Here is a 27082-nt window from a genome sequence, read left to right as displayed (position 1 = left end):
TACTCCAACTATGGAGTAAGAAGACCCCTGCCTCACAGACATTGGCCCTTGGGAATGGGAAATTTTGAAACAGCCTTCAGAGAGTCAAAGGACACAAGTTTGATAAGTTGTATAAACAGATGATGCATTAGAACCGAAACCAGAGCCAAAGCAAAGACAGATATCATCCTTGCTCTTATATCACTTCCCTGGAAATCCTCCATCAGAGCCAGAACTATCTGACTGAAAAAAGAAATCATCCACTCCCCTATCAATGAGGGACAGTAACAGAAGAATTGTCTTCCAGTTTTGATTCATAACAAGATCCCAGTCCACAGTGATTTGCTCATTCAAATGCTTTGCTGAGCAGTGGGCCTTAAAGCTGCCAGTCAGTTCAAGGTGCTTCAAGGCATCATTATTTAGCCATTTCAACACAATGTCCCTGTGTGCTGCAGTAGTTTCTCTACTGAGTGACAGTTTCATCTTGTGCCTGACAGGGCCAACAAAAGCTGCTCCCTTGGTCTCAGAGCAATGCAGAGTAGGTATACATCTTCCATATAATGGCTAATGAATTTCTTTCTCCCTCTTCCTCCTCTTTCTCCTTTGTTGTCCTTGATTGTGTCATACAAAGAACTCTGCTTAATGTGGAGGAATCTCTAGTAATGGGAGAAATTCAAATTTTTGGTAATGCAAAGAAACTAAACAATTTCCTACAAAAGAGATAATGCTTTTGAAGGAGGAAATTCACTTGCATTGCTTTGGCTTTTATAGCACCAACATACACATGGCACAACACAGTGCATAGAAGTGACAGCAGCTCCAGCACCCAAAGTGCTTGCAACTCAAGGGCTGAATGCTGCACAGTTTCACAGCATCATAGTATAGTTAGGGTTGGAAAGTACCTTAATGATCATCTAGTTCCAACTCCCCTGCCATAGGCAGGGACATCCCACTAGATCATGCTGCCTAAGGCCCATCCAACCTGGCCTTGAACACCTCCAGGGATGGGGCAGCCACAACCTCCCTGGGCAACCTGTGCCTGTGTCTCACCACTCTCATGGTGAAGAAATTCTTCCTCATGTCCAGTCTAAATCTGCCCTTCTCCAGTTTATACCCGTTCCCCCTGGTCCTATCCCCACAAGCCTTTACGAATAGCTCCTCTCCAGCTTCGCTGTAGCCCCCTTCAGGTACTGGAAGGTCGCTATAAGATCTCCTCTGAGCCTTCTCCTCTCCAGGCTGAAGTATAAACTTCAAAAATATGAATCTCATTGATGTAAATGGCACCTTTGCAGAACTGGGATTCAAAAACAATTTTAAAAGGGATACCAAAGAAAATCTGAAACCTTATTGAGAAGTGTTGTGGTTTTCCTCTTGTCAGTAGAGGTAAAATAGCTTCTTAGCACTGATAACAATGTCCTGCTTGTGGCTTCTCAAGGAAGATGCCTCTGTAAAGGTCAATAGAGGGATGAGAGACAGAGGATAGACACGGACTGAGGTTACAAAACTGGTGGAATTCAAAGTAATGTGAATTCAAGGTCATGTTCAAGAATATCAACAGAGAGGGAGCTATGAAAAAGTCTCAGGCAAGAACCTGTATTTTATAACTCTTATCAGCCCACAGCCCCTCTGTGAAAACTGACAGCCACAACACCCATTGGTTTTTCTGATAAGAGCTGTTACGATAAGCAATACAATTAATTTTGCTTCTATCTGCAGAAGACATCTTCTGTCCGTGTGGTTAATTTGATTACTTGTGTGCTCTAAATTTTGCTTCACTTTGCTTACTTTCTCAATGCAACATTTTTTTAAACACAAAGCGCAATATAATTATGGAAAGGAGAATTCCAGATATCCAGCTTATCTGTTATCTGTTCAGAATCAATGCTGACAGACATAGACTTTACATAAAGCCATTTCAACTTCTACATTGTTCATAATGAAACATGTAGAGCAGGAGCTTGATATCTGAACCTCCTCCCTGGCTATGCGTTGACGTAACAAGGAAGATGGTATCCAATTTCATTTCACCAACCACTGAACAAGAAAAAGCAGGCAGTGCTGATTGCTGACGTATTCCTGCCATAACTACGATGGTCTAAGTATGTAACTCCGAAAAAGTTTGTAGAGAAAGATAGCTCCCTTACTAAGCCAAAATAAAAAGTAAAAATGAATAACAACTAAGCTTTCAGACTCGCAAAAGTTCAAGATTCAAAGAAGGTCTTTCTAGGCATGAGAGCTTTCCTGGTCTCCCTAACAGTAATCTAAAACAAGATCCTACCTCTACCTTCAATTTTTTATTACTTTTCTTCCTATTAACTTTCTACTGAGCCCCACTGAAAATGAAAGAATATTCCTCCCTCCCCATAAATTCAATCCTATCCAATATTCACACCCTCACCATAAATCTTCAAGTTATTTTGATATTTCATCTGCACAGGAAGCTGGTTAGGGCACCACTGAGGAAATCATCCTAGCACTGTATTAGCCATTCATTTTCGAGAATTATTTACTTATCTATCATTATTATTTTTTTACAGCTGCACTCACGGACCAGACAAAAGATCAAAGCCCCACTTTTCTGCAGCTGAAAATAAAATGTACCAGAATCAGTCACTGTCCTCAAAAAGTCTAACATTTTAAACACAAAACAGATACAGATATAGAAAGTACTTTTACCTTGTATTTTCAGATAGAGAGCTGACATACAAGGAAAATAAATACCTTTCCCAAAATTATGGCAGAACCTGAAAGGAAAAGACTGGCATTGGATTCAGATTTTCTAAATGTCATTGCAGATTTGAAAACGTAAAAAGACTAAACGGAGATCAATATGAGCACTAGGGCTCCTCAGAAAGAACTCATCAAAGCAGTTTCAGATACTTCAGCAAATTTTATTAATTCACGATGAGACACTAACAAAAAGTACTGTTGTCTTAGTAACTTTTAGGCAAAAGTACACTAAAAGTCTTGCAGTCCAGCATAGGCATGAAATAGTAGATCCAATCTGTGAGCACTCTGCAATGACCCTGTTCACATAACCCTTGTTCAGAAAAAGCATACTGAATTCCCACATAAACAGAGCTGATTTCTGCCTGAGTAAAGCCTATAACTTTTTTTCCTATCCCTCCACACCAAAGTAGGATCAAAGCCACTAAGACTGATTCTGCCCACATTCTATTTTAATTACAACGATAATATTAATTCTTCAAACCCCCCAGGTAACCTGCTCTAATGTTTAACCACCCATATGGCAACGAAGATTTCTTAATGGGTAACTTAAAGTTCCCTTGTGCTGTTTCAGCTGTTTCTGCTTGTCCTACCATTTACAGACGAGAAGAACAGCTGGATGCTACTCGCACTGGGAATTCCTACACTACTTGATTGGATGAGGTGGGAACTTGCAGTGTGTAGTAGTACAATGACAGAAAACCTGACACTAAAATCCACGTTTGAAAGCAGAAGAACTACATTCAAATTGAGCTCATAAGACCACAGGATCCTGATTTTCAAAGTCATTTAACACAGGCACAGAACTGCTTAGGTATTGACAGCTTCTTCCAGACCCAAGCACAACACTGCATGGAGCCATGCAACCTTGCTAGCCTATATCTCTACTAGCTCAGGGACAGGCATGAAATATACTCTTAGAAACTCTCTTCAAGTAGCTGGCAATTAACTAGCTTAACCTGCTATTTTCTAGAACGGAACTTGCTTTTTTTCAATTTTTTTTTTTCATAAACTATTCTTTCCAAATCATTTGGCTGTCATTTTGCTGTCCTGTAAACTTCCTCCAGTTTGGCTGCATCCTTCTGGTAGTGTGTTGTCCCTTGCTGGACATAAGATTTTATCTGAGGTGCCACCCACACTCAGAAGCACCGAAAAATTGCATCCTGTTTTCCCTCTGGAGTGCCTACATCCTGCACCAAGGTTACACCACTGATTTGAATAGGGATAAGACTAATCCTTTAATATGTAAAAGAAACCCATATATAACTGAATCCCAAGCCACAGTGCTTGGGAAGCACCCAGTGACTTATCTGTAATCAGCATGGGACTGAGGAAGCAAGCAAGCAAAGCTGAGAAAAAATCCTACAGTTTAGGCATATTATTTTTTTCCCCTGCTTATAACAAAATCCAGATTCACCAAGTGTAAACAGAACAACATGAAGATAACTTGGAAAGAACATACTCCCTTCTGAATTTAAATTTGTTTCCCCCACAGCAAACTCTTATGAGTTCACATGCAGGAAGGATCCAGCTTATCCTAACTGAGAAGGATATGATAATGTGTCCGCCAGGAGAAGATAAGGCCGAAATATTTTTTTCCTACTTCATAAGGAGGAATAGAGGTCAAGTGGGTCTCTTCTCTTCCAGCCCTCATCTCTGTGAGAACTCAGAATTGGATGAGAAAATCCAGTCCAAAGAAAATTAAAAAAGATTATTACCAAACACAGACAAAACAGGAAAATAAAGCTAAGATGAACCAATTTTACCACTTTAATCAAGCTTGGAACTCCAAAAGAAAGTTTAATTTTAAAGAAGTAGCAGCATTATCTTGTACTGTTAGCTCAGCCCCTGCAATCAGTAGAGATCTTATTTGATACAGACATAATTTGGGAAGAAATATGAAATTTAGAACGCTTGAGCTACATAATCCCTATCTGACAATACATGAGATGAACCTGGCATTGACCGAGAAAGGAAGGTATTTATTCAATTCAGAACAGAACTTGTACTTGCTACACAGAATTTAAGCCCTGAAAAACTATCAGATTCAGATAAATATAATTTATGAAAAGGTAGGAAATAAATAAGAGGCATAAGAAGTACATTAGCACCAAAGTCTGACTAAAGCATCAAAATAGGGGACTTGGTAACAAGAACAATGCAGGAAGTATTCTGGTCAAAGCTGCTGGACATCCCCTTCACGTTGTGACTCCCAACATTACTCAGGTCATCCAGCATGAGGCACTTGGCTTCCTGTGCTCAGGGCAGCATCACAATAGCACTATGTAAGTTCTCCAGTAGACTCAAACTCATTTAAAACAGGAAGGAAAAATCTCAACTGAAACCTTAAATATTTTTAGCCTAGGTAACAGAAAGATGTCATTCACTGGTTTTCTGCCAGGTTGCTTGTTAAAGCTGCTTGTTGCATCTCACTTCATATTAAATCATAAGCTTATTCAAAAAAGGGTCTTTGTCCTCTTATGAAGGTACAATTTACAGAATAGAAAAGGACATTATGATGGTGTTTAATAATGTGACATTCATTAGAACTAGTTTATGTAAGCTATGAAATTAAATCCAGGAGAGACAATTGTGACCACCTAGACCATTTGCCATTTTTCCAGCTGGATGCGGGAACAGAGAATGTCACAAAATGTCTGTCTCAAGGTTTCATCTCCTCAACTAGACGCTTCCACACAAAAACTGTTACGTGGACTCAGGGTTAGGGAAAGCTTCATGACATTTTCTTTTCCCCTAATATCCCACGTGCAGCACAAGATGATTGAAAATGCCTCCTGATAAAACACAAGCCAAAACCTTCTTGGCAGCAAGCTAAAGAAGTAGCAAGAGTGCTGTGAAAAGTCTTTGAAACTGGATGGCACCAGTTAAGCAGTACACTGACAAAGTCTGGTGGACATATGGTGGACATGGTAATTAAGTCTCCAGAGCCCTGAAACATCAGTTCTTTTTTCATGTGAGGCTGATGGTTTGCTTTTGTTTAAAGTCTTAGCTTGTTAAGGACAAACATTCACAACAAAGGCTCAAACTTCTCCTTCTCACAGAGAAAGCAATGTCTCATGACCCCATTTGAAGCTACCGTGCCCAGGATACCTTTTGCAACCAATGTAAGGTGAAAGAAATTTTGGAACTGAGATGGATAAAAAGCTGTGAGATGTATTTCAGTGCAATAAGTAAAGCCATGTCTGGACAAAACTGAAAACCATGTGCCCACAATAGCCTCCCACCCTCAATCATACAATGATGATGTCAGATGAAGGATCAGCCCAGGACTGGGCCAACTGTCTGTTTAGCTGAATGCTCCTAGGAGAACTTGCCTATCTGAGGAAGCCAGGATTCTTGTACATTAGGAGTTTAGTACAAGAAAACATTTCAAATGTCATCACTGTGATGTAAGAATAAAGTTGCAAACATAAAGGACCTCACAGATCATGAGGAAAACTTGTAACTCTAGACTGAAATTCTGCAGCTGAGAAAACAGGTGGAAACAGCCAAGAAGCTTTTTAAGTCACAGAAGAAATATTTGCTTGGTATTTGAAGGATTTTGCAAAAGGTCACCAAAACCCAGGATGTTCCAAATGAAATATATCAGGCTCAACAGCCCAGCATTCTAAAGTTAAGTGGTTTGTCTGTAAAGCTCCAATCAGTTCTATTTGAAATATGGCACGGGCACACCACAGGATTACCTTCCAGTGTCCTGGAAGCATTTGAGTCATGATTCTTAATATCCTTTAGAAGTAGACTTACACAACAAACGCACATGCAGAACTGCCCTAGATGAACAGAATCAAGGCTGTACCCAGCAGCAGTACTTGTGAGTAACAGAGAGGACTGGAATCTCAGTTTCTGTGACAAGTGACTGCAGAAACTGATGAGCTTGACTTTGGGCTAAGCCGTAGGCTGTTAGCTTTTACCACGGTTTATTTTACTTGGAGTCCTTCCAAAAAAGTCTTTTTCTGTCAATCATATTTTCTTTAATCAGTAATTTACCTGAAGTTTGCCTGCTCAGGTTCATATTCAATGGTATATTTCTTAGGTGAAATTTAAGCTGTAGGTGAAATTTAGGAAACTTTTTCAGAACTGCCAATAATTATGAAAATGCAGTGAACAGGCAAAAAGTACAACTAGCAAGTAAAACTGTCTTAAAAAAATATATTGATAGCTCTTATTGGATAATCTACTCCTTACTTTCATGTATATCAGAATCAAATTGCATGGTAATAACTGTTACCCTTGTATTTAGTGAGTAGCACTTACAAAGCATGGGATAAGGCAGAGGCGTTGATTCTGTGTCTACAGTAAAGGGCAGTACAGTACTGAACCTGTTGAGGTATTATTTGCCCAGGGTGGTGCCAAGTACACTTACGATGCAGACCTGGGTTTGGAAATGATAAAGCCACATTTGTGCAGTGGAAGAGTTCTGCTTATTAGGTGCAGGGATGCCCGCAGATCCATATATGCAGCTTTACACCACACTACTGTACTTCTTGTTCTGCGGTTGACACTGTGAAAATGGTTTACATCTGTCCCAAATAATCAGTACAAATATACTTCAACAGATTTTCTTAGTCAATGTCTTCCCAGGAACTCAGCTTGTTACATTCACATCCACTACTGCTACAGCTCTGCAAACCTCTCTACGCTCAGAGTAGAACCACTGTCTTTTTGTATACTTAAAAGGCACACCTGCAGATGGAAGTACACCAGATTTTTCTAATTAATCAAAAGACTTACAATTCAGTGACATCCTGCCCTCATAGAGGTTTCTCATAGGTCTGTAAATTTGACTTTTTAAGCAAGATATTAAAAAATGTGTAGCTGCGTACCCGTGTTATAAACAGGAACCCAGTGGTAGAATTCATTCTGGTAAGGAACTGTATCAAATTCACTGCACTGCATCTGACGAAACGTTGGCAAACCTTTGCGACAGGGGCTAATGTTACACATGCGATAGCGTTTCCTTTCTCCAGTGCAGTAGTCTCCTCCAAACTGTGGTCTAGAAAAGGAATATTGAGATTGGGATGTGAGTTTCTGAGTAAAGGGTAGTTTTAGGAGACCAATGTATTTCAGGTTCCAATGGGATAACAAGGTGAATCTGAATCCATGACAGGGTAGAGATACTGTTCACATATTCAACTACCCAGATGTGTCTGTATGCAGCACAGAGATCCAGACATACATTGTATCCCAAAGAAGTGCTTGGCACATTGAGCAGCTGAGCTCACAATAAATGACCTTATCAAACAAACTTCCCCCAAAAAACATCTTTTCCAGAATGTTTGACAGTTGTTCCAGAAATTCCAAGTAACTCCTGCTGTTAAGACACCCACTTAGTGTTTTTTGAAAATGAGATGTAGGGTCTTCATGAACTCAAGTACGTATCACAAAAATTCTACCCTTCGTGTTCTGTACCTACCAACTTGTGCAGCTGAAGCTCAAACAAAGCTGATGACTAGAACAAAACACGAAAGGTGAGTCCTTGATTTACTTCAGGAACAGATTACCAGCTATTGCTCTTAAATGGTGTTTGAGGACATTTAGCAATTCAAAGCAGTATTATTAAAGCAACATTTCTATTATTTCTGCAAAGCCTGACTGCTAAATAAGATGATTTTTCATTTTGTGTAAAAATAAGGATAATAGAAGAAGATGATGATTGTAAAAGCTAGGCCAATTGAATTTCACAAAGGTGTGCTTACCTGGGAAGGACTTGTGTTCACTGTCTGTGGCACCTGCTGATAACTCAGCATCACACAAAGTACCTCAAAGGTCTTGAATAAAAGGTATGAAAAGATTGTGCACTCAGCTTACTCTGGGTTATCGCACGGTCTCTCTGCGCTCTGAACTCCTGCCCCACATGTCCTTGTGCAATGGGACCAGGATGACCAAACGCCCCATCCACCATGGATTGCTTCAGGAGTCTTGCCTACTGTAATGCACTCACCAGAGAAGCACCACTGAAGAGAGAAGAGAAAGGACAAATAGCTTTCAATGACTATTGCAAGAAAATGTTATTGTGAATTATTTTTTATTTCAGTCCCTGAAGGTGAAAAACTTAAGTAGAAATTCATATGTAGATGTCACTGGATGCTCATCCTTCACATTAAACACCGACGGAGCTACTGACAGTTCCTCCACCGCCCTTTGGCAGGCAGCTCAGCTATCAGGCAGCGTGGCTCTCAGTCACCTTGTTTTCTCCACACCGAGTTCCATCTGCAGCTGCATCCAGTTTGGAGCGGCATGAGCCTTTCACTGAGCACCACAGTGTTTGGCAGAGGTTCTGGAAAAGAAAGAAAACTGCAGCAGTCTGAGGCAGAGCTGGTTTTGTGCAAACCTTACAAAGGCTGCATTTCCAGAGACAGACGTTCAGGGTTTTCCACAAATTAAAACCCACCAAGGGTCCAAATTTAGGCACTCCTCATTAGTGTAGAAGGAGGGGCTATATGACAAACACAAAATGGTGAATACTTTCTATGAACTATTAGAGTTTGAGTATTGTTCTCATTTGCTGCTCAGCACTCAGCTGTCTCCTGTTTTCCCACACAGGAAAAAGGACTTTACAAAATCTGGGCATTACTGTTTAGAGCAAAGGTGAACAGAGTCTGTATTATTTTCATTTGGTGAGTACTGATGAATACAATGTTCAATCTTGCATTGCCGTCTGCCTGAAAACATGCAGAGAAATCAAAGGTTAGAGAATCTAGCTGAGTAAGCAAAAGCAATGTCATATCTCCAAGAGCAACAGTCATGTTAATATCCATGAAGGTCTCAAAAGTGGATGGGGAAAAAGAGATCAAAATGCAGGTGTCTATAACATCACCCAAGCAGATGGCAAAGGAATGATCTAAAAAAAAAGCAGTCCAGGCTAACTGGCAGAGGAAAAAAACCTAGTGGGCTGGATATAGTAAGGGCTCTGCTTAGTGAATGCTTGCATATTAAGTTACTCAGAAACTGGTGCCAGTTTAACACAGCGCATTGCCAGAAAAGCACAGCATTTCAGCTGCTATTCCACATGAAGTGATCAACTCCACAGAAGGGACAGAAACTCCTGAAAGTCAACAGAGCTAGAGAGGCAAGAAAACATTACAGCTACCTTACAACAAGTTATCTTCACTGAATCAGAACTTTCTCTAGAGAGCAAAGTAGAAGTTGTGGGCTATTCCTCCTCCTCAGTTCACAGGCAAGCCAGATTCTTTTTTGACTGACACACAGAAGCCCTAAATACTTGGGAACTCTTGAATAAGCAGAGCTTTGTGTGGAAGACCACTTCCAAGTTGGAGAAACCCTGAGTGTCTGAGAGACTGTGCGCTCCCAACTAGAAAAGCAGAAGCAAAAGCCCAGGGACTCCGGGCAAGGTCTTGGCTGAGGCTATTTGAGCTGCAAAGTTCAGCACTGGGAGAACGAACAGAGCCGGCAGCCTCTATCTTTGAAGCAGGGACATCTGTAAGAGTCATCACAGAAAGGAGCCAACAAGAAGGATCCCGCTAGGATCCCACTAGCAGTTCCTACTGGGATTATGACATACCAGGTTTGGGAGCCAACACAGAAACCAGGCCCTTGTGAAAATCATGAAGTCCCAGTGAGCTAGCAGCAACATCTGGCTGAGTGCAAAACACAAAACTGCTGGTTTCTGACCTCTTTCTATTTAAAACAGCTAGGCTTGAGCACATTCTGTTTTGAGAGAGTTGCCTTTTATTTACTTTCCGCATTATATGTTCACCTAGCTTTCATCTACGACATCTGAAAGAAAGCTAATAGAACAGAACATCTCAATGCACTCCAAATCTCCAGTTGGAACGCAATCTGTGGGGCACTGCATCTCTGTCCATTTAGCTGCTCTCAGGTGATGTATACAAGTCAAAAGTTGTTTTGCAATTCCCTATTTATAGTTCAAGACTAGCATTACCTGGCAATTCTTTGCGAATTCATAGTTGTCAGGTTCTTAAGGCAGAGCTACTGCAGTGTTCTGTGTGATGAATTTTCTTTTGTTATGAAATTAATCCTTTATTTTTAACTCTTGTATGTAGAATATGTTTTCTGCATTTCAGTGTACAAAGTGCACTCCTGCACTGTTTAAGATACCAGAGAAAGACACAGACACCCAACACAGTGTTCCACTGACAGTTACATTTTTATGACATGCTCTCATAGATTTCAAAGTCAAGAATTCAGGAAGCAAATTCTCTAGGTATGCAAGATTTTTTTCCACGTTGATCTCCATGTACCAGGGCTTTTCTCCATCTTTAAGTACACTGGAGTAACAACAGTATAAGAAAAAGAACTGTTTACTGTGTGCTTTTGGAGGTAACAGCCAGGAAATTCATCGTGCTACCACAGAGTCACTGTGAGGCAAGAGATTTTTATCATCAGCAATAAGGTATACACCTTCCACCTAATCTGTGAGACCAGGGTCTCTGCCTTAAAATAGTTAAGTCCAAAAGGACCGAGTATAACTGCTGTCAGCAGGAGTTTTGAGATACAGAGAGGGTAATAAGATCAGGATTCTGAGCTCCTACAGCCTGTCCTATAGGAAGCTATGGATCAACTTCCATGTAGAAAATCCCTCCCTTTAATTGGTATTTTTCTTTTATTTTCTTTATTAGAGGGACAATATTTATGTATTTCACAAGATGTTTAGAGGACTTACTACCTAAATGGTTGTGGAAACCACTATCTAAATTCTAAAACTCAGTCTTTTCTAAGTGTAATTGCTGAACCCTTGGGCATCTGTAGCTAAACACAGACTCTTCTCTCAAAAAGAATCTATAGATCAAATTCAGTCAGACATTATAAGTCACAGAACAAATGCAGCCTGGGAGTGAGAGAGCACTAAGTAAACAGTGGAAAGGCAAAGAACAGTCAGACCTGTCAGACAAATGACTATACTGATCATTCAACATACCAGGAAGACTATACTACTCTCTTTTCCTTTCCTTGCCAGTGCAGCTATCTGTAAAACACAGGCCTTCCAGGAAAATGCAAAAAGAGATGATAACAATTACTTCTTTGACATATGTCTAGCTGTAAAACTGATTACTCAGGACATGTAGAATGTAAAGGCATAAGAGGTTCAAACACAAAGAGAGATAGAATGAACCAATCCTGCAGAATTACACTTTAATTTTCTATCTGTACCAACAGACAAATTACAGTAACTAAGGAAACTGAAGCAGCAGGTAAAGAAAGCAATCTTTCAATACTTGCTTCAGATTCAGTAGCTGCAGTTCAGCATTGGTAATCATGTTATCTATTAAGGCTGAGAAGATTAATCAAAAATAATCTCCCTAATAGAAGGGTAGATAAGGAAACGCAAAATTATGCAAATGGAATAAACAGTCAACATTGGCAGTCCCCAATCCACAGCTGTGCATAAAACATGCCTAAAATCTCTCCAGCACTTCTGATAGCTGCCACAGCACTTCCGCTACAGCTGTATTTAACAGGGCTGGATGCTGTCTGCAACGTCTGCTGCAAATTGCTACACAAAACACTGCAAAGATTAGTGATCATTTAGCTAGACTAGCACTTAAAACCACTGTTTCTGAACCGTTCTATGCAGAAAAATGCTGCATGGAGCCAAATAGCTCTGAATGTGCCAGCTACAGTTAAAATACCATACTACTGCACCTTAGATAATATAATCTGTTACTCTGCAGTGGCTCCTACATGCTGTAGAGTTATGACTATGCTGCTCCCTTGCATCTCCACACAACATTGTTTTGCTGGGCTGTGAGAAACAACAGATCAGAGAGTACTTTGTAAATTATGCATTTCCACCTAAAAATCTCATGTTTGATGGGAAAACAAAGATTCTTCAAGGTGCATGGACTGAAATTTTCTTTAATTAGCTAGACCATCAAGAGTATGGAAAATCAGGACATATGGGAAGAGATCACAGCCCTGATTGCTTCAGAAAACTCTTCCTGGAACTGAAGGTTTGTTTGCAGCATGATTTGGTCAGTTGAAAGATATAAACTTGAAACATCTTGTTTTTTGAAGTGGGATTTAAGCTGCATTGATAATTTACCTAAGGTAAGTATTATAAACTTAAAACCAAAATGACTCTACTGCTGAAAGACAGGCATTTAACAATAACCGGGCCAGATCCAGTAAAGGTCTTGCAGAATACAAGGCAAACAGTGCAACAACTCACTTTCAAAATCTGCAGAGTGGAATTAAAACAGTGTTAGGGAATGCCTGCACTGCACATCTAGGCTACAAGACTCTGAACATACCACATTTGTAATTAGCAACTGAAGTTTACTGACTGCACTTCCACACTGTTCAAGAAGCTTAAGTTCCTATTAGGAGAATGAAGAAAAACATACAGCACTTACATCCACATCTTCACAGAAAGTAGCATTGGAACCATACTGAAGCTGACACTGGTGATGTACGTCATAAATCACGCCAGGAGCAATGATTGGGGACTTCAAAACTTCTTTTTGGGGGACATCATCCAGACAGAATCCCCACCCACGGCTAAAAGACAAAACCAGCATATTTTAAAAAACAACACAGTCACACTTTTTTCACGTCTGTATAAAATTTCAATATCTAATTCTTAATGGTAAGTTTTTTATGGCCTTTTGAAACAGTACTTCCAGATTCCAGTTAAGATATGCTGAAGTGCTGCCAACAAACAGCACTCCATCTATTATAAGTTAGGGAGGATTACAAAGGCAAAATTTAGCTTGTCAAAGTGGCAGTGTTATGAGGTCATTTTGGTTTGCAGAATGGCTTCAGAGCAAACCATAGCCTCAGCTTAAAGTTATACCACATTTCTGCTTTTAAAAAGAACAAAATGAATTTGAACAACTCATTGAAATCAAGCACATGTCATTGTGGCCAAAGGCAAGGTTTATCATGTTCCCATTAGACACCTTGATGAAAAGGCTTCTTTCTTCCTGATAACTGTGAAAAACTGCAGGATGCACCAAACCTTAACCAATATGACAAGACTTGAGTTCACTTCTAGAAAGCAAGAATATAACAGAGCTTTTCCCAAATACTAAGTGAGCAATAACCTTGAGGTATGTCCTCCATGGGAATTAACTCAAGCACACTAAAAAAGCCTACATCTAGTAATGTAATACTACAGGATTTACTTTAAACTCCACATAAACATCTCATACACTCTTATGCTCATTTCATAGAAATGCTACAACCTGATCACTCACTCTAGGAAACGTGTGATGTATTCTTTGCTGCATTGTGACCAGGTGAGTGGAGTAGGATCATACTGCAACTGTCGCGACATAATATATGGTCGCTTTCCAACAGGCTCACAGTCATTCTCTTTTCCGTCGTGCTGGATCCCAAAACTGGAGAAAAAAACCAACATCTAATAATTCCAGGTGACTTGTTCTACTATACCTATCTATGGTTCCATACTGTGCTTAAAAAGACCCTAAAGATGCTCCTTCCCTTGGTGGGTTGTAGATAACTTTTGCTAAAACAACCCTATAAAAGACTTCACCCAAAGTCTACAAAGAAGTCCACACTCCAACAGGCTTTCAAACATGCCTGTTATGTACAGCAATATTGTCTGGTACAAAATAAAGAACTGACTGACAAGAGATTATATTCAGGGGTATTTTTAAGGGAGTTAGAACAACCATGTGGCACAGCTGTGCTGGGAGTCACAGTTCAAACTAGTTACGTTAAAGCTGTTAAAGTCAAGAGCTTCTTAGCTCCTGGATCCCAGTTATTTCAGACTTGTATCACTTTAACTTAAGATCAGGCTTTGTTACACAGTCATACACTGCCTTATAATAACATCTCTATTGCTTGTATCTTTTTAAATCGATTTTGAGACAGAGGTACTGTTTTCCAAATTATTTACCACTTTGCGTTCAGCCTCCAGACCTTCTTCCTATTTAGCTTTCTTAACCTGTGCCTTAGAAAGACCTCCATGGCAGGTCTTCTGAACATGTTGCTCTCCAGCTCCTCTGACTTTAATTAAAGGATTTCTTTAGAATCACAAAATGATTTGGTTTGGAAGGGACTTTAAAGATTACCTTGTTCCAACCCTCTACCATGGGCAGGCACACCTTCACCTGGATTAGGTTGCTAAAAGCCTCATCCAACCTGGCCTTGGACCCCTCCAGAGATGGGACATCCACAACTTCTCTGGACAACTTGTTCCAGTGTCTAACCACCCTCACAGTAAAAAATTTCTTCCTAATACCTCTTCTAAATCTGCTTCTTTCGGCTTAAAACCATTACACTTCATCCTATCACTGCATTCCCTGATACAGAATCAGAGAATGGTTTGGGTTGGATTTATTAAAAAAACGCTAAACTTATAAGCATTAAAAACTCCATGGGATTCAGCTGATTAAATATACAAGCCTCCGTGTCATCTCATTGTGATGGAGATTACCTGAAACAATAATTCACAAAGATACCGACATATGAAGATGTTGACACCCATTGACAGTGTTAATATCTGAAGGTGCAGAAGCCCTTGTATGGAAGAGCAGTGAAAACTGACTCAGGTCGTGATTCAGTCATAGATCAGACAAAGTTAGTTCAAACCATTTAAGACCTTGTTTCTGGAAAATGTAACAGTACATGACTCAAATGTTCCAAAAGCAGGGCATGACTTCAGTCTGAATCAACTGCAATAATGGATCTGAGGTATAAAAGCATGTCCCCTTGCTGACAGGCTTTTTTCCAAGAACAAAGTCCTTTGACACAGGAGGCAGTAAACATCTAGAGGGACAATATGGTGAAGAGTTAACTTTTGGCATCCATATAATGAAAGGGTGCACAGCTTTCTTCTCATTTTTCATTCATCTATTCTTTCAGACTTGTATTGTGCATATTTGACCTTTTTAGCATTTGTACTCTAACCTGCTTGAGGAAAAGATGGTTTCATGTTAACAACAAACCATACAGTATTCAATTTTCTTTGTGGAGACAATTCTTACGGGCAAGGCTCTGCACCACTCCTGCAAAGGTAAGCAAAGCAGAACTCTGTCTCACAGCATCTGAAGAACACTGAGTTACCAAACTAGACCAGGAGAAGGTCACACTCAGTTCTGTGGGGAAGAAACTTCTTCTGACGACAAGTGTTACTGAAAAACCTCTCTGTCAGCAAAAAGTTCTTGAGACCAAGTAACTAAACCCAAGCACCCATAAACAACTCTAATTATTTCACCATTACTTATACTATTTCCTTTCTGGCAATTGAGAGTTTCATAAAGAAAGGCCAATTAATGGGTGATGGGATTAATATTGAATTATATTTGTATCCTGTTATTGTTGTTATTGTTATTACATCCCATCAGGAAATACAGACTTCATCCTGGCTGGTGACTGGGTGCATAAAAAAGTAATGTGACTGTAGATACAGCTGTAAGCCTGTTACCTAGCCAATCTACATGGTCCAGCTGAAATCTGCAGGCATCATAGCCAAACTGGAGTACAGGTCAGTGTTAAAACAGATTCAAATATCAGATTTATTTTTTTCAGGTGAGTTTAATAAACAAAGTAACCTATCTTAACACCCTTAGAAACTGCAAATATTTAGAAATCCAGTTTCAAGTGAAAACTGCCAATCATAAAAAATTTAGGCGTTTCCAAAACTGAACGCCCAGGAATTTCAGTTGACTTGACCTAAGTGCATCCAGAATAGGTATATTAATATACAGAAGATAACACCTCATAGGAAATGCCCCAAAATGAATTTGTTTGCTCGTCAGAAATGAGAACAAATATTTGAGATTTCCATGAAGTTTTACTGCTTGAATTAAATGTGACTTCTAGCTAGTCTGCCTGATATAATGAAACAGGTAAGTTTTAGGTAAATTGTCTGGGATGATTTGGAGATCATCTAGAGTAAATGCAGAGTAATTCAGTAAATGCTTGGAAAAAACAGCATGATTAAGTGAAGTTTCTCTGTAGATTAATTATTTCATCCTTATATACTGCTCTGGCAGATTCTGTTAGAAGGGCTAGATTGAATAGTTGTAAATATAAACAGGGGTCAAATGCTTAAGAATCTCCTTCCTAATCCTTTGCTTAGAAAAAACAAACACAGTTTTGATTTTAATAATAGAAATATTAACTTACTCCTTGTTTTGTTTCTGTCTGGCAACTGAAATATTGACATACAAATAATAAATTAAACTCAGCTAGGTTCTTCTTCACTTTCAACTATACCTGTGTCCAAGTTCATGAGCAATGGTGAAAGCCAATGGAAGGCCAGAATCTTCATTAATGTTACAACTTCTGTGAGGTTGACACATGCCTGACAGATGAGACAAACCTAACGTTTCACATGGACGATTCATGCCAGCACAAATGTCCTTTCTAGAATCACAAAAAAGAGCGGTGCCATTGAAAAGCTTAAAAACAATTGTAGAGTGTCATTTACATTGCGTGGTAAGTCTCCATCTCATAACGCATCAGTGCTAATTTGCATTTTAACCAAAGCGAACATATATGCCATAACAACATGCACTTATTCTGCTCCTATCATATTATACTGCTATAACTTCTACTCAATATTCACACATCTGCAGTGCCTAAATACATGTCTATTGTCAGCTTGTGTAAGAAAAAGTTTCAAAACCTCCACCTCTGACAGTAGTTTGGCTACGCATCTCAAGTTTTCTAATTCATGCTTGATGGTGATTTCAAAGTCTATAACCTGTAAAGGAGGGAATGAGACAAATTCTCTCTGAGGGTCAGGGTGGTTTTCCTACTCCGAGTTCAGTCAGCAGGCTAAGGACAGAACAGCTGAATCCCAGGCCCTTTGAACAGGAACATCTCACCACGAGAGAGTCTTCTCTTAGGGTAAGTGGTACATTTTCTAGGAAGAACAGGAACTTCAATCCTGTATAGTGGTACTGTCAGGTATGATGCATCTGCAGCTGCTGAAGGGCTGCCAGAGTTGCTACCCAACAATATTCCTGCAACTTCATTGAAGCAGACTCTTGGAAGCCAGTTTATTTGCAGAGGTAAACCACGCATTATTGTGAGATTTCTCATTTTCATTCGTATTTTAAGATGTATTGACTCTCTTTTTTACTGTAACATTTGAGGAGGTTTTGTGTGTTGATTATATTTTTGGCTAACAGACTTTAACTTAGGGCCTTTTATTTCACACGTTAGACCCAATCTTTTCTCTCAGTTGTGTGCAGATCAGATCCATTCCCATGGGACGTCAGAAGTTCTGTTTCACACCCTACCACAAATCACCTGTGTAACCTCAGTCAATACCTCTGTTTTCTATGCCTCCTTTGCTCACACACAAAAAAATACTTTGTGTCTCTTTAAACCAGTAGATAATACTTAAAAATGACACAGGTGAACGCTTAAAAATAAGTGCTATTGTGTTTACAAAATCCTTATCCTTTCTGAAAAGTACCGGTATGTTATTTTAGGATTTCTCATTATAGAGTTGTTCATCTCCATGCTACATTGTTTCGGTATATTCCCTCTAAGAAGTTTAGAGAAGTGATTGAGCACAAAATGATAGGATCAAGCAGGGAAAATAACTTGAGCTCTGCAAATTGCTAATCTCTTGGGGCACACAGACCTCAATTTCGTGACTTAGACACATCTCTAATAAAACACCCACATGCATACATAAAGTGTTATATGTACTTTGAAAGAAATGAAAAACAATCCCTTTAAAAGGTACAGCACATCTAACTTTAACCATGTTTTTATAATATAGTGCATACTCTCTGCCTGTATAGGTGTCAGGCACACTCGCACTGGGTTATTTTTGCATTAACACTGTGTTTTAGAAACAGCATGCCTTCATCAGACCATTTCACTGGGTTCTGTGCAGGAGGAAGCAAATGATGACATAAGCCTATAAAAAATCACCATCACGAAAAAAACTGCACGCAAACAAAGGTCAGTTACTGCTGCTGAACTGCAGTAATACCTGGTTAGAAGGACAGCTACATCATGGTGTGTAGGGTTGATGTCATTCTTGGGATTGACACTCTTCTGCCATTTGCAGAAGCTGGCTAGTGTCTTATCAGCGTGATGAACTATCTTCAAGCCTTGCTAATGGGAAATGAAAGACAATATTACTGTGAAGATCACACTGCATTGCAATAACACATCAGTGATGATAGCTGTGAAGCTGGGCATTCTCTGAAATGCAATTGGTTATGGTTTTGCTTAAGACTAGAAACATCATTAGACAATAACATCTATTTATCTACATCTTGAATATTAAGTTCAAATCTTGATAGTTTTGTAGTTGGTGCAACTAATGGAAAAATTATGTGTAGAACTGTACATATTTTTTTTTGGCAAGTGAGCTGCATAAAATCCAATACTGAACTGAAAACTTCAAACAAACATTTTATATTCTCTTGAAAGCAAGTTTTCCTCTACAGAGGAGACAGAAATTGCTGTGGGACTTCATGCTGAAGTTTGTTGCTCAATGATATGTGAACAATTCCATGCTTAGGGAAAACTATGCTTCAAAGGGTGTATTTCTTTCACAATAATTTTCAATCCCAAAGAGAGACAATGTAGTCATAAATGTTTCTTCCTCATGTTATTGTTAAATAGTATACATGCAAGTTACTGAAATTTCTTCAGAAACACAAAGTGTGCAAAATAAATTCATTCAAAACCGTATTATCTCATTTATGTTCTTGGGCATACACTGTTCACAGTACTAGTTCACACTATCTAAATTTTAAACTTCTTTGGAAAGTTTCTAAATAACTTTTTTACTAGATAGTAATTTCTGGGCAACTTAAAAGCAAAATTTGAAAGCTATTCAGCACCATTGCTTCCAATATTGCCGTGCTTAAATGAATAGGAATAGGAATGGTTCATTTTCAAAACAGCCACAGAAATTCAGCAAGTGAACCTTACTGGAGATCAGTACGGACTTCAGATCCTCCTTGTTATCTTAGATGAGAACTACAGTTTTTGGCCTGCATATTCTATTCTTACACCGAGATCTATTAGAATAGACTCTGTCCTAACAATTACTTCAGAAGACATAGCCTGTCCCTACAGCTTGCTTTATTGCCTTCAATAGTATTGGGACCATCTGGCTTCTGGTCATAAACTATAAGCCAATGAAAAAAACCCCTTAACGTGCTCCTGCAGTCAGAGCAGGCTATGTCACTCAGAGTGTTTCAAAAATAACTATAAAATGAGGATTTGTACTTAGGCATGTCACAATACACTTCTGAGTGAGAGACATCAGGATCTACCAACATATAGCTAGTTCACTAAATTAGCATTGACTTAGCCCTCATTTTTGAGTTTTGAAAGAGATCTGAAAGAAAAATCCATGTTGGAGCTGCACAATAGCAGATTTACTTCTTTAGAGACCTGCAAATACTCTAGCATTATACTTTTTAAATACACTTCAAGTAATGCTAGGAAATTAGGTTTTGAACAATGACACATACATTAATTTCTTTTTCTCATCTAGTCTTCCTTGGCATCCCATTTTCTTTTGAGATGGGGGAAATTCCATTTCCCCATTCCTAATTTACCTATTTTAATTACATTTTCCTTGGTGATTTTATACAGAAATACCTGACACCATGAGCTAATTACTTTTCTATCCAGGGCAATATTCATTCTAAAAGCAGACATGCCAAGATTAATAGAAAAACACATTAACATGAACACATATTTTAAGCAAATAAACCCTCCTATCCATAATTATAGCTCAATGCATTGAACTCCCAATTTCATAAATGACATTTGGAGGAAAACAAAAACCTTACCTCCTCCTCCTCAAAGAGAATAAGCCGGACCAGCACAATGTGAATTGCATTGCCAATGCTTGGATCATGGAACAACCCTGTGACCTATGCAAGAGCCAGGAGGTATAAGATTGATTCCTCTAGAGCAGAACAGGACTTTAGAGACAAAACACATTTACTTCAACCACACTGCTCATCTTGGGGTGGACGGTGGGGGTGTTGTTTTGGTTTTTAAATCCTGAATGCACTTCACTAAAAGTTTACCAAAATGCAACAGATGTTAGAACTTCTGCAAAGGGCAGCTCTGCCAAATGAGCAATGATACAGGATATGGAATCTAAAGAGCAAAAGTGTGCACACAAGAATTTTACACCCATTTCCCTTACAGAGATATGCAGGAGCTGGCTCCTTCCCTTACAGAGATATGAAGGAGCTGGCTCCTTTCACTGTCAGCTCAGCCAATGCAGAGTTCTCAAAAAAAAACTAGCAATAAAGAACATAAGATCTAGAGTCACATGACACTGATGGAGAGGTCCACTCAGGGTGCAAAGGAAAGTGCATATCAAAATTGTACTGTTTTGATTTCTTAGGAAACAGCTCCTGCTACAATGAAGGAAAAAGAAGTCAATGCTAGGCAGACAGAAATCACTTAAAAGATGGATACTTTTCTGTTCTCACAGCACAGAAAAGCTTATCAATAAAAAAGTAAGGATAATTAAACCATTTAAAAATACCCACATCAAAAAACAAGCGGGAACGGAACTCAGAAAAAATTTGACACAAATAACATCTGACAAATGTCATCACAATGTTGAATTAGGCAGGAGAAAAGGGACAGAAGGTGGTCATCTATATGTGAGCTATGTCATACATCACAAGAAAGTCAAATAAACTGGATTGTGTTTGGGCCAAAACTGTTTTGCAGAAGACTGTTAAAGGAGAAATTACTGGAATAAAGTGGAAATTCCGTTTTATAATACAACGGTCTAATTTTGAAATGGGTCTTTTTACAAGGTATTAGACTGGAAATTGAATCCTTGTGGGTAACCGTATCATCTCAGGTACAAACTGCAGAGAAAATGTTAAGACTTGTTTGTTCCTGAATGTGATCATGGCAGGGTTTTATTCCACCTCTCTTCCCTGTGTGGATAATACCTCACGTGCTCAAATCAGCTTTGTGTCTGTTTATTCAGCCTCACTGCCTCTGTAGCTAGTCAGATAACTTGGGCACAGTTGAGAACATACTGTATAAACATAAGCGACAGACTGGTTACTGCGGCTAGAATTACACTATGATTAATTTCACATATATTACATGCGTGTCATGATAAGAACATAGAAAACATCCTCAATAGACTCTCCAAGGTCAATTTCTACTATGATACAGATAACAGCATAAGACATATCCGTAGGTAGCCTTAGGGAATGCTATTGCTTTTCCCAGGTCAACTTACATTTTGAAACTTGCCACAGAGGAACACATCAAAAGTTAAACTTTTTTTTTTTTTTTGACTTTGTATCAGAGAACAGGATACTCATCTGGAAAAAACAGCTGTAGTGGTTTTAACAGGGACAGAGCTAACTTTCCTCATAGTGGCTCATATGATACCCTTTAGATTTGTGACCAAAGAGTAACACACTGATATTCTAGCTCTTGCTAAGTTAGTACAATTCTCAGTGGGCTCCTGTGTTCCTTTCTCATCCACAGATACAGGAAAGAACCTACAGACTTAAAACTGTAGAGGCTGCCTCTGTTGCTGTAGGTACCAACCTGAAATCTTCAATAAGCAGTAGAGGAGACAGGGAACTTCCATGAAAAGAAAATTAGTGCTAGAAGACTTCTCTCGCTTAAAATATAGACAAAAATGACACCTATGCAACATGTAAGGAAAAAATGGTTTAAAATATAAAGCTTTAAATGGGTCAAATTCCATTTCTTTTAGTGAACTACGTTACACATTTGCTTCAAGGCGATCAATAACATAATTAAGTTAAAATTTGTTTCTTTCATCTATCTAGAAAAACAAAATACTCTACATACCATATTCATTATAGTGAGGATATATGATTCCACATGATCACTTCCATGATGCTCAACCATCTTACTGTCTGCAACCACAAGCGTCTCCACCCATCGTTCTTTGCTGACAGAGCGCCGAGAAACCTTTCTGACAGCCATACGATTTTGTTCCCACCTCTGCCTCCGATGCTGCTGTTGTTTGAAGAAGCTGAGGGTATCTGTAAGTAAGGAGTAAGAAGCAATACTGACTCCAAATTGGTTTTAAGCTTGATTTGAAGTATATGGCTGTAATACTTGCAGACAGACCATAAACATCGCAGAATCAAAGGATGATATAGGTTGGAAGAGACTTCCAGCTGTCACCTACCTGACCCCATGCAGGACCAACTCCAAAGTGACACCAGCCTGCTGAGAGCCCTGCCCAGTAAAGTTCTGAATACCCTTCAAGATGGATTAAATATGCATCCAAAAGTTACCCCTACTCATCCACCAGGCATTAAGGTGCAAAACAGAGTCAAGCTAAAAAATTGGATTGGGAATGGCATTTTCAAGGAATTTGTCTTCTGCAGTTTAGCTTAAAACTTAATAATTACACCATTTACAATTTAAGAGAAGGCATATGCTTTCTCTACAAGTAGCTCTTACACTAGGTAGGGTGGCACGCTAAGCCCAGAGCCCTGGCACATCCATGAACCATTTGTTCTGTGGAAACAAATCCACCCATGGAAAACATCCACCCTGGAGCAGGAACACTTGACCAGTAGGTGTCGTCTAAAAGCAGGCACGGCTGCAGGCTCCTCAGCTGCAATCATCCTGTCTGACTGATAGTCAAGATGTGCTCAGCACTTCCAGTATAATTTTGGGATTTGTACATCAAGATCTTTTTGGGATGGCATGTTTTCACTGTAGAGTTGCTAGCAGCCTTGTACTGCACTCAGTGGGAGTAATTATTCTCCACTCATTCTAGCTTAGAACACCAGCCGACTGTGTACCTAGGGAAATACTGGGAATGTAAATACCTCTTAGGCCTGCCAAAGAAGTGTTGAGATGCCAGTTTGACAGCAAATGGTGGCATTTTTCCAACTAGAAGCCACAGAAACACTTCTATGGTGCTCAGATTCTCTGAGTCTTAGGAAGAATCATGAGCACTTGTTGCTATTACAGATACTGTGACACTCCGTTGGCGTCTCATTCACAGAAAAGGATGCCCTTATTCCACATGGAGCAAATTCACAGGCTAGAAAGACAGCTTCTTCCTCAAAGTCCTTACAGTCTGTCCACTATAAGCCCCATGACTATTGAGTATTTCTTCCATCTCCCAGCACTACTAAGTATTGAGGATCTGTAACCCAGACTACTCTTACCTTGAAGAACGGATGACCCGGCAGATAGGTCCCAAATCTTGTGGTCATGCCAGCAGAAGGTCTGTTGTGTTGTGAGTATGTTGTTTGCCCTTAAGAAGACCTAAGTTCAGTTATAATGTACCGCAGTGCCTCACGTGTCCATAAAATGTGGTGCCACTGGACAATTAATTATGTGAATAATGCATCTCCCAGTATAAAAGATGAGTAGTATCTTGGTTTATCATATATGTAGAAAAGAAGATGCACAGGTTTTTAGAAATCAGTTCTCTGAAGTCAGTCTTAAAGATGCCTAGAGCAAGAAATGCTGGTACTGACAACAGTTATGTGAAATATGCTACATTAATACATCCCTGGAGGTGTTCGAGGCTGGGCTGGATGGGGCATTGAGCAACCTGGTCTAGTGGAAGGTGTCCCTGTCCACGTCAGAGGATTTGGAATGAGATGATCTTTAAGGTCCCTTCCGAGCCAAACCCTCACATCATTCTATGATTAATAATCAAAACCACAATAGCCCCACTGGACTTGTAGAGCGGAGCTGCAATGCACAAGCGCACAGTTCCGTTAGCTGATACACACTATGACCAGTCAGCATTGCATCATGGTACCAGTTCAGTATTTCAGCCAGTATCAGGCACGTACCACTAGTAAGCACACAAACCTACAAACCTAACCCAGCCAGGCTCACTCTACTAGATGGAAACCTATGCCTCCCTGGGCCACCTTTTATGAAGCTGAATTAATACAGTAGACAGAATGTAATGTATTCTATATTGGAGATTTAGAATATAATAAATAAAATAAAACGTTGCAAGTAATTTTGCGTTTGCATGAATTGGCATTTGCCTTTTAAAATATGCTGAAAGTACTACTCGTGAAGGACAAAGGCATGAGATTTTTTACCTGCTTGACAAGGCAAACAGCATAAAAAATAACTGTCTGTAAGAAAACTTTGAAAAGACGTAAATTGATTCCAATAAAAATGTAAGCTTCTAATTTTAACTAACCATACACTGTCATCATAAAACGCCCAAGGATATACATTTCCTTTGTGATTACTGACTCAAATCACTTGACAGGGTCATCCCATGCACCCACATAAACAGACTCTGTCCTATAGGTATGCAAAACAGTGAACAAAATTTAGCCAATAAAGAATGTTATCTTCCATACATTTTTGTGTCTAAATCATGAAGAATGACCTGCATGGAAAAATATCTTCTTGTCTACATGAAAGAACAAATTTTCTGACCAAAGATAAAGAAAAGAAGGTGGATGGTTTACCTGGTATTGTTTCTTTGGAGTATGAGGGGTTGTTTTTTAAGAGAAGGGAAATGGGTTATAACTGCAATAGCCTCTACCCTAACCCCTGCTGCAGGATCTGTCCTGATGACTTCCTCAACTTTTGTTGAGTTACTGCAATAGTTGCCTCTGTCAGGGGCTATTTATGATCTGCATTCATTAGTCCCTTTTGTACATTTGCATGGTTTTCAGTGAAGAACCATTCTCAGTATCTACATTTCAGGCATTTTGTGCTGAGAAAAAACCTTCCCCACAGCTATCTGAACAAAAAACTCTGTTCAGATTGCTGCTTGTTAACAGGCAAATAAAATATCATGCCAGCTGTCAGGCGTTGCAATAACATCTAGCAAAGACCTTTATTTATTGCCTAGATAGGTTATGGCTCTGGAGGTAAAAATGTTTAGAGTGATCCCGACTGCAACAGTGAACAACACTCATGGAAAAGTGTGGAGTCCTGGTTAAGCATGAGGCTAGGTTCCACAGGAAAACCTCAGAAGAGATCCAAGTTGTGAAAATTAATGCCCAGTAGCAAGAGGATGCTGCAGACAACACTACCCAGTGACCAATCCACCCAAGGCTGGGAGTAAAACTAGAGCTAGGGTGCCTGCCATATAAGGACTGGATTCTCAGGCTCCTGGCTGCTTTTCTAGTTAGATGAAGCAAAGAACCATTTGGAGCTGCATTAACATAGAGGCAGCTATAAGGTAGAGTTCTACTTCTGCTTTTAAGTCTCTCCAAAGGATCGCTTTCCCATGCTTATCATTCTTAAGTAAAATAACTTCACCTTGATTTAAACTTAAATCAGCAAATTGTTGCATGCAAGCTCAGATTTCCTGACAAATTCCAGATGCTCTGTTGTCCAGCAATGGAAAACTTGACCAGACACCCACCAGTCCAGGAACACTCAAGAATCAATGGATAGTCTGAGATCTACTAACAGACAGTGCTGTTTGAGTAAAGCTCATCTCCTCACACTCTTCCATTATAACTGCTGAGTAGACCACACTCCACCAGCAGCAGAAGAGAGAAAGCGGGTACTTGAACCCTGAGGGTTTCTATGAATTTTTGAAAAACAGATCTATCAGAGGTAGGTATAGTGCTAGAGTCTTTTAGAACAGGAACAAAGGTAGTGCTAAACAGATAATGCCAAGACTAAATAAAAACAAGGCTGATAAGAGATTCAGCTAACAAACTGCATGAAATTCAAGCAGCCACACTCAGAAGTTTCTATCTACTTTTTTGAGATAATTTTGCAGATGTAAGGTTTTTTATTAGAAAACCTGATTCACTCAAATGAGTCAATATACAACATTCATATGTGTCATATGTGTTATCCAGCCTTATCATTGCATATCCACGAGAAATGGTTTAGACTACAACATTTCGTCAACTTCAAGTTAGAAATGGCTGACAAATTTCATCAAAAGTATTGTTTCTCTAAATCAAAAGCCAAATAGTTGTTAGGGAAAAAATAGAAATGTCCCCTGAAATTGTCCATACAAATCCTACCTGACTAATTGAACAACATATATGACCCTTAACTCTCAGCTACAAGGAATGATTTTAAGTTAACTTTAAGCCTCAACTACACATGAAAAAACTGTACAACACAAACTTTTCCAGTGTAGGTTGAAGCTGCATTGCTTCTATGTAGGAAACAAAAGATACATATTCTCTCTTTTAGCAAATCAATTCATTTTTCATTAGGTGACAATAGAACTACAGTGTTCTTCTGCCAATTCCTATTAAGAAAGAGCTTTCTAATCTTTAGGAAGTAATATTGATAATCTCACTACAAAATATATTCAAGTTCTTCTTAACTTTGAATAATTCATGCATTCAAAATGTTGCCTGATCAGGGTTTTTTGATAATTTCTGCTTATTTCCCCCGAAGATTTCCTTAAAGAGTAAATATGACTCACCTCACTTAAAGGTATTATGTGAGATTTCCATATCAAAGGATC

At 39.2% G+C, this 27082-nt stretch overlaps 1 protein-coding gene across 1 annotated transcript in view; it reads right to left on the bottom strand.

Annotated features, from left to right (window-relative positions):
- Positions 1-27082, bottom strand: part of ADAMTS12 (ADAM metallopeptidase with thrombospondin type 1 motif 12) — a 157346-nt gene that overhangs the window by 48241 nt on the left and 82023 nt on the right. Inside the window, exons 4-12 of the mRNA XM_054054706.1 lie at positions 22477-22673; positions 20457-20540; positions 18632-18756; positions 16894-17043; positions 13905-14048; positions 13062-13206; positions 8912-9004; positions 8536-8681; positions 7551-7720 (exon numbers count right to left, since the gene is read on the bottom strand). Coding sequence (XP_053910681.1) covers positions 7551-7720; positions 8536-8681; positions 8912-9004; positions 13062-13206; positions 13905-14048; positions 16894-17043; positions 18632-18756; positions 20457-20540; positions 22477-22673 — 1254 coding nt within the window. The remainder of the gene's footprint in view (positions 1-7550; positions 7721-8535; positions 8682-8911; positions 9005-13061; positions 13207-13904; positions 14049-16893; positions 17044-18631; positions 18757-20456; positions 20541-22476; positions 22674-27082) is intronic.

This window comes from Cuculus canorus, chromosome Z (assembly GCF_017976375.1).
Source record: "Cuculus canorus isolate bCucCan1 chromosome Z, bCucCan1.pri, whole genome shotgun sequence".
Classification (NCBI taxonomy): domain Eukaryota; kingdom Metazoa; phylum Chordata; class Aves; order Cuculiformes; family Cuculidae; genus Cuculus; species Cuculus canorus.
The sequence above is the reverse complement of the archived record's forward strand: the minus strand, read 5'-3'. Positions and strand labels throughout refer to the sequence as shown.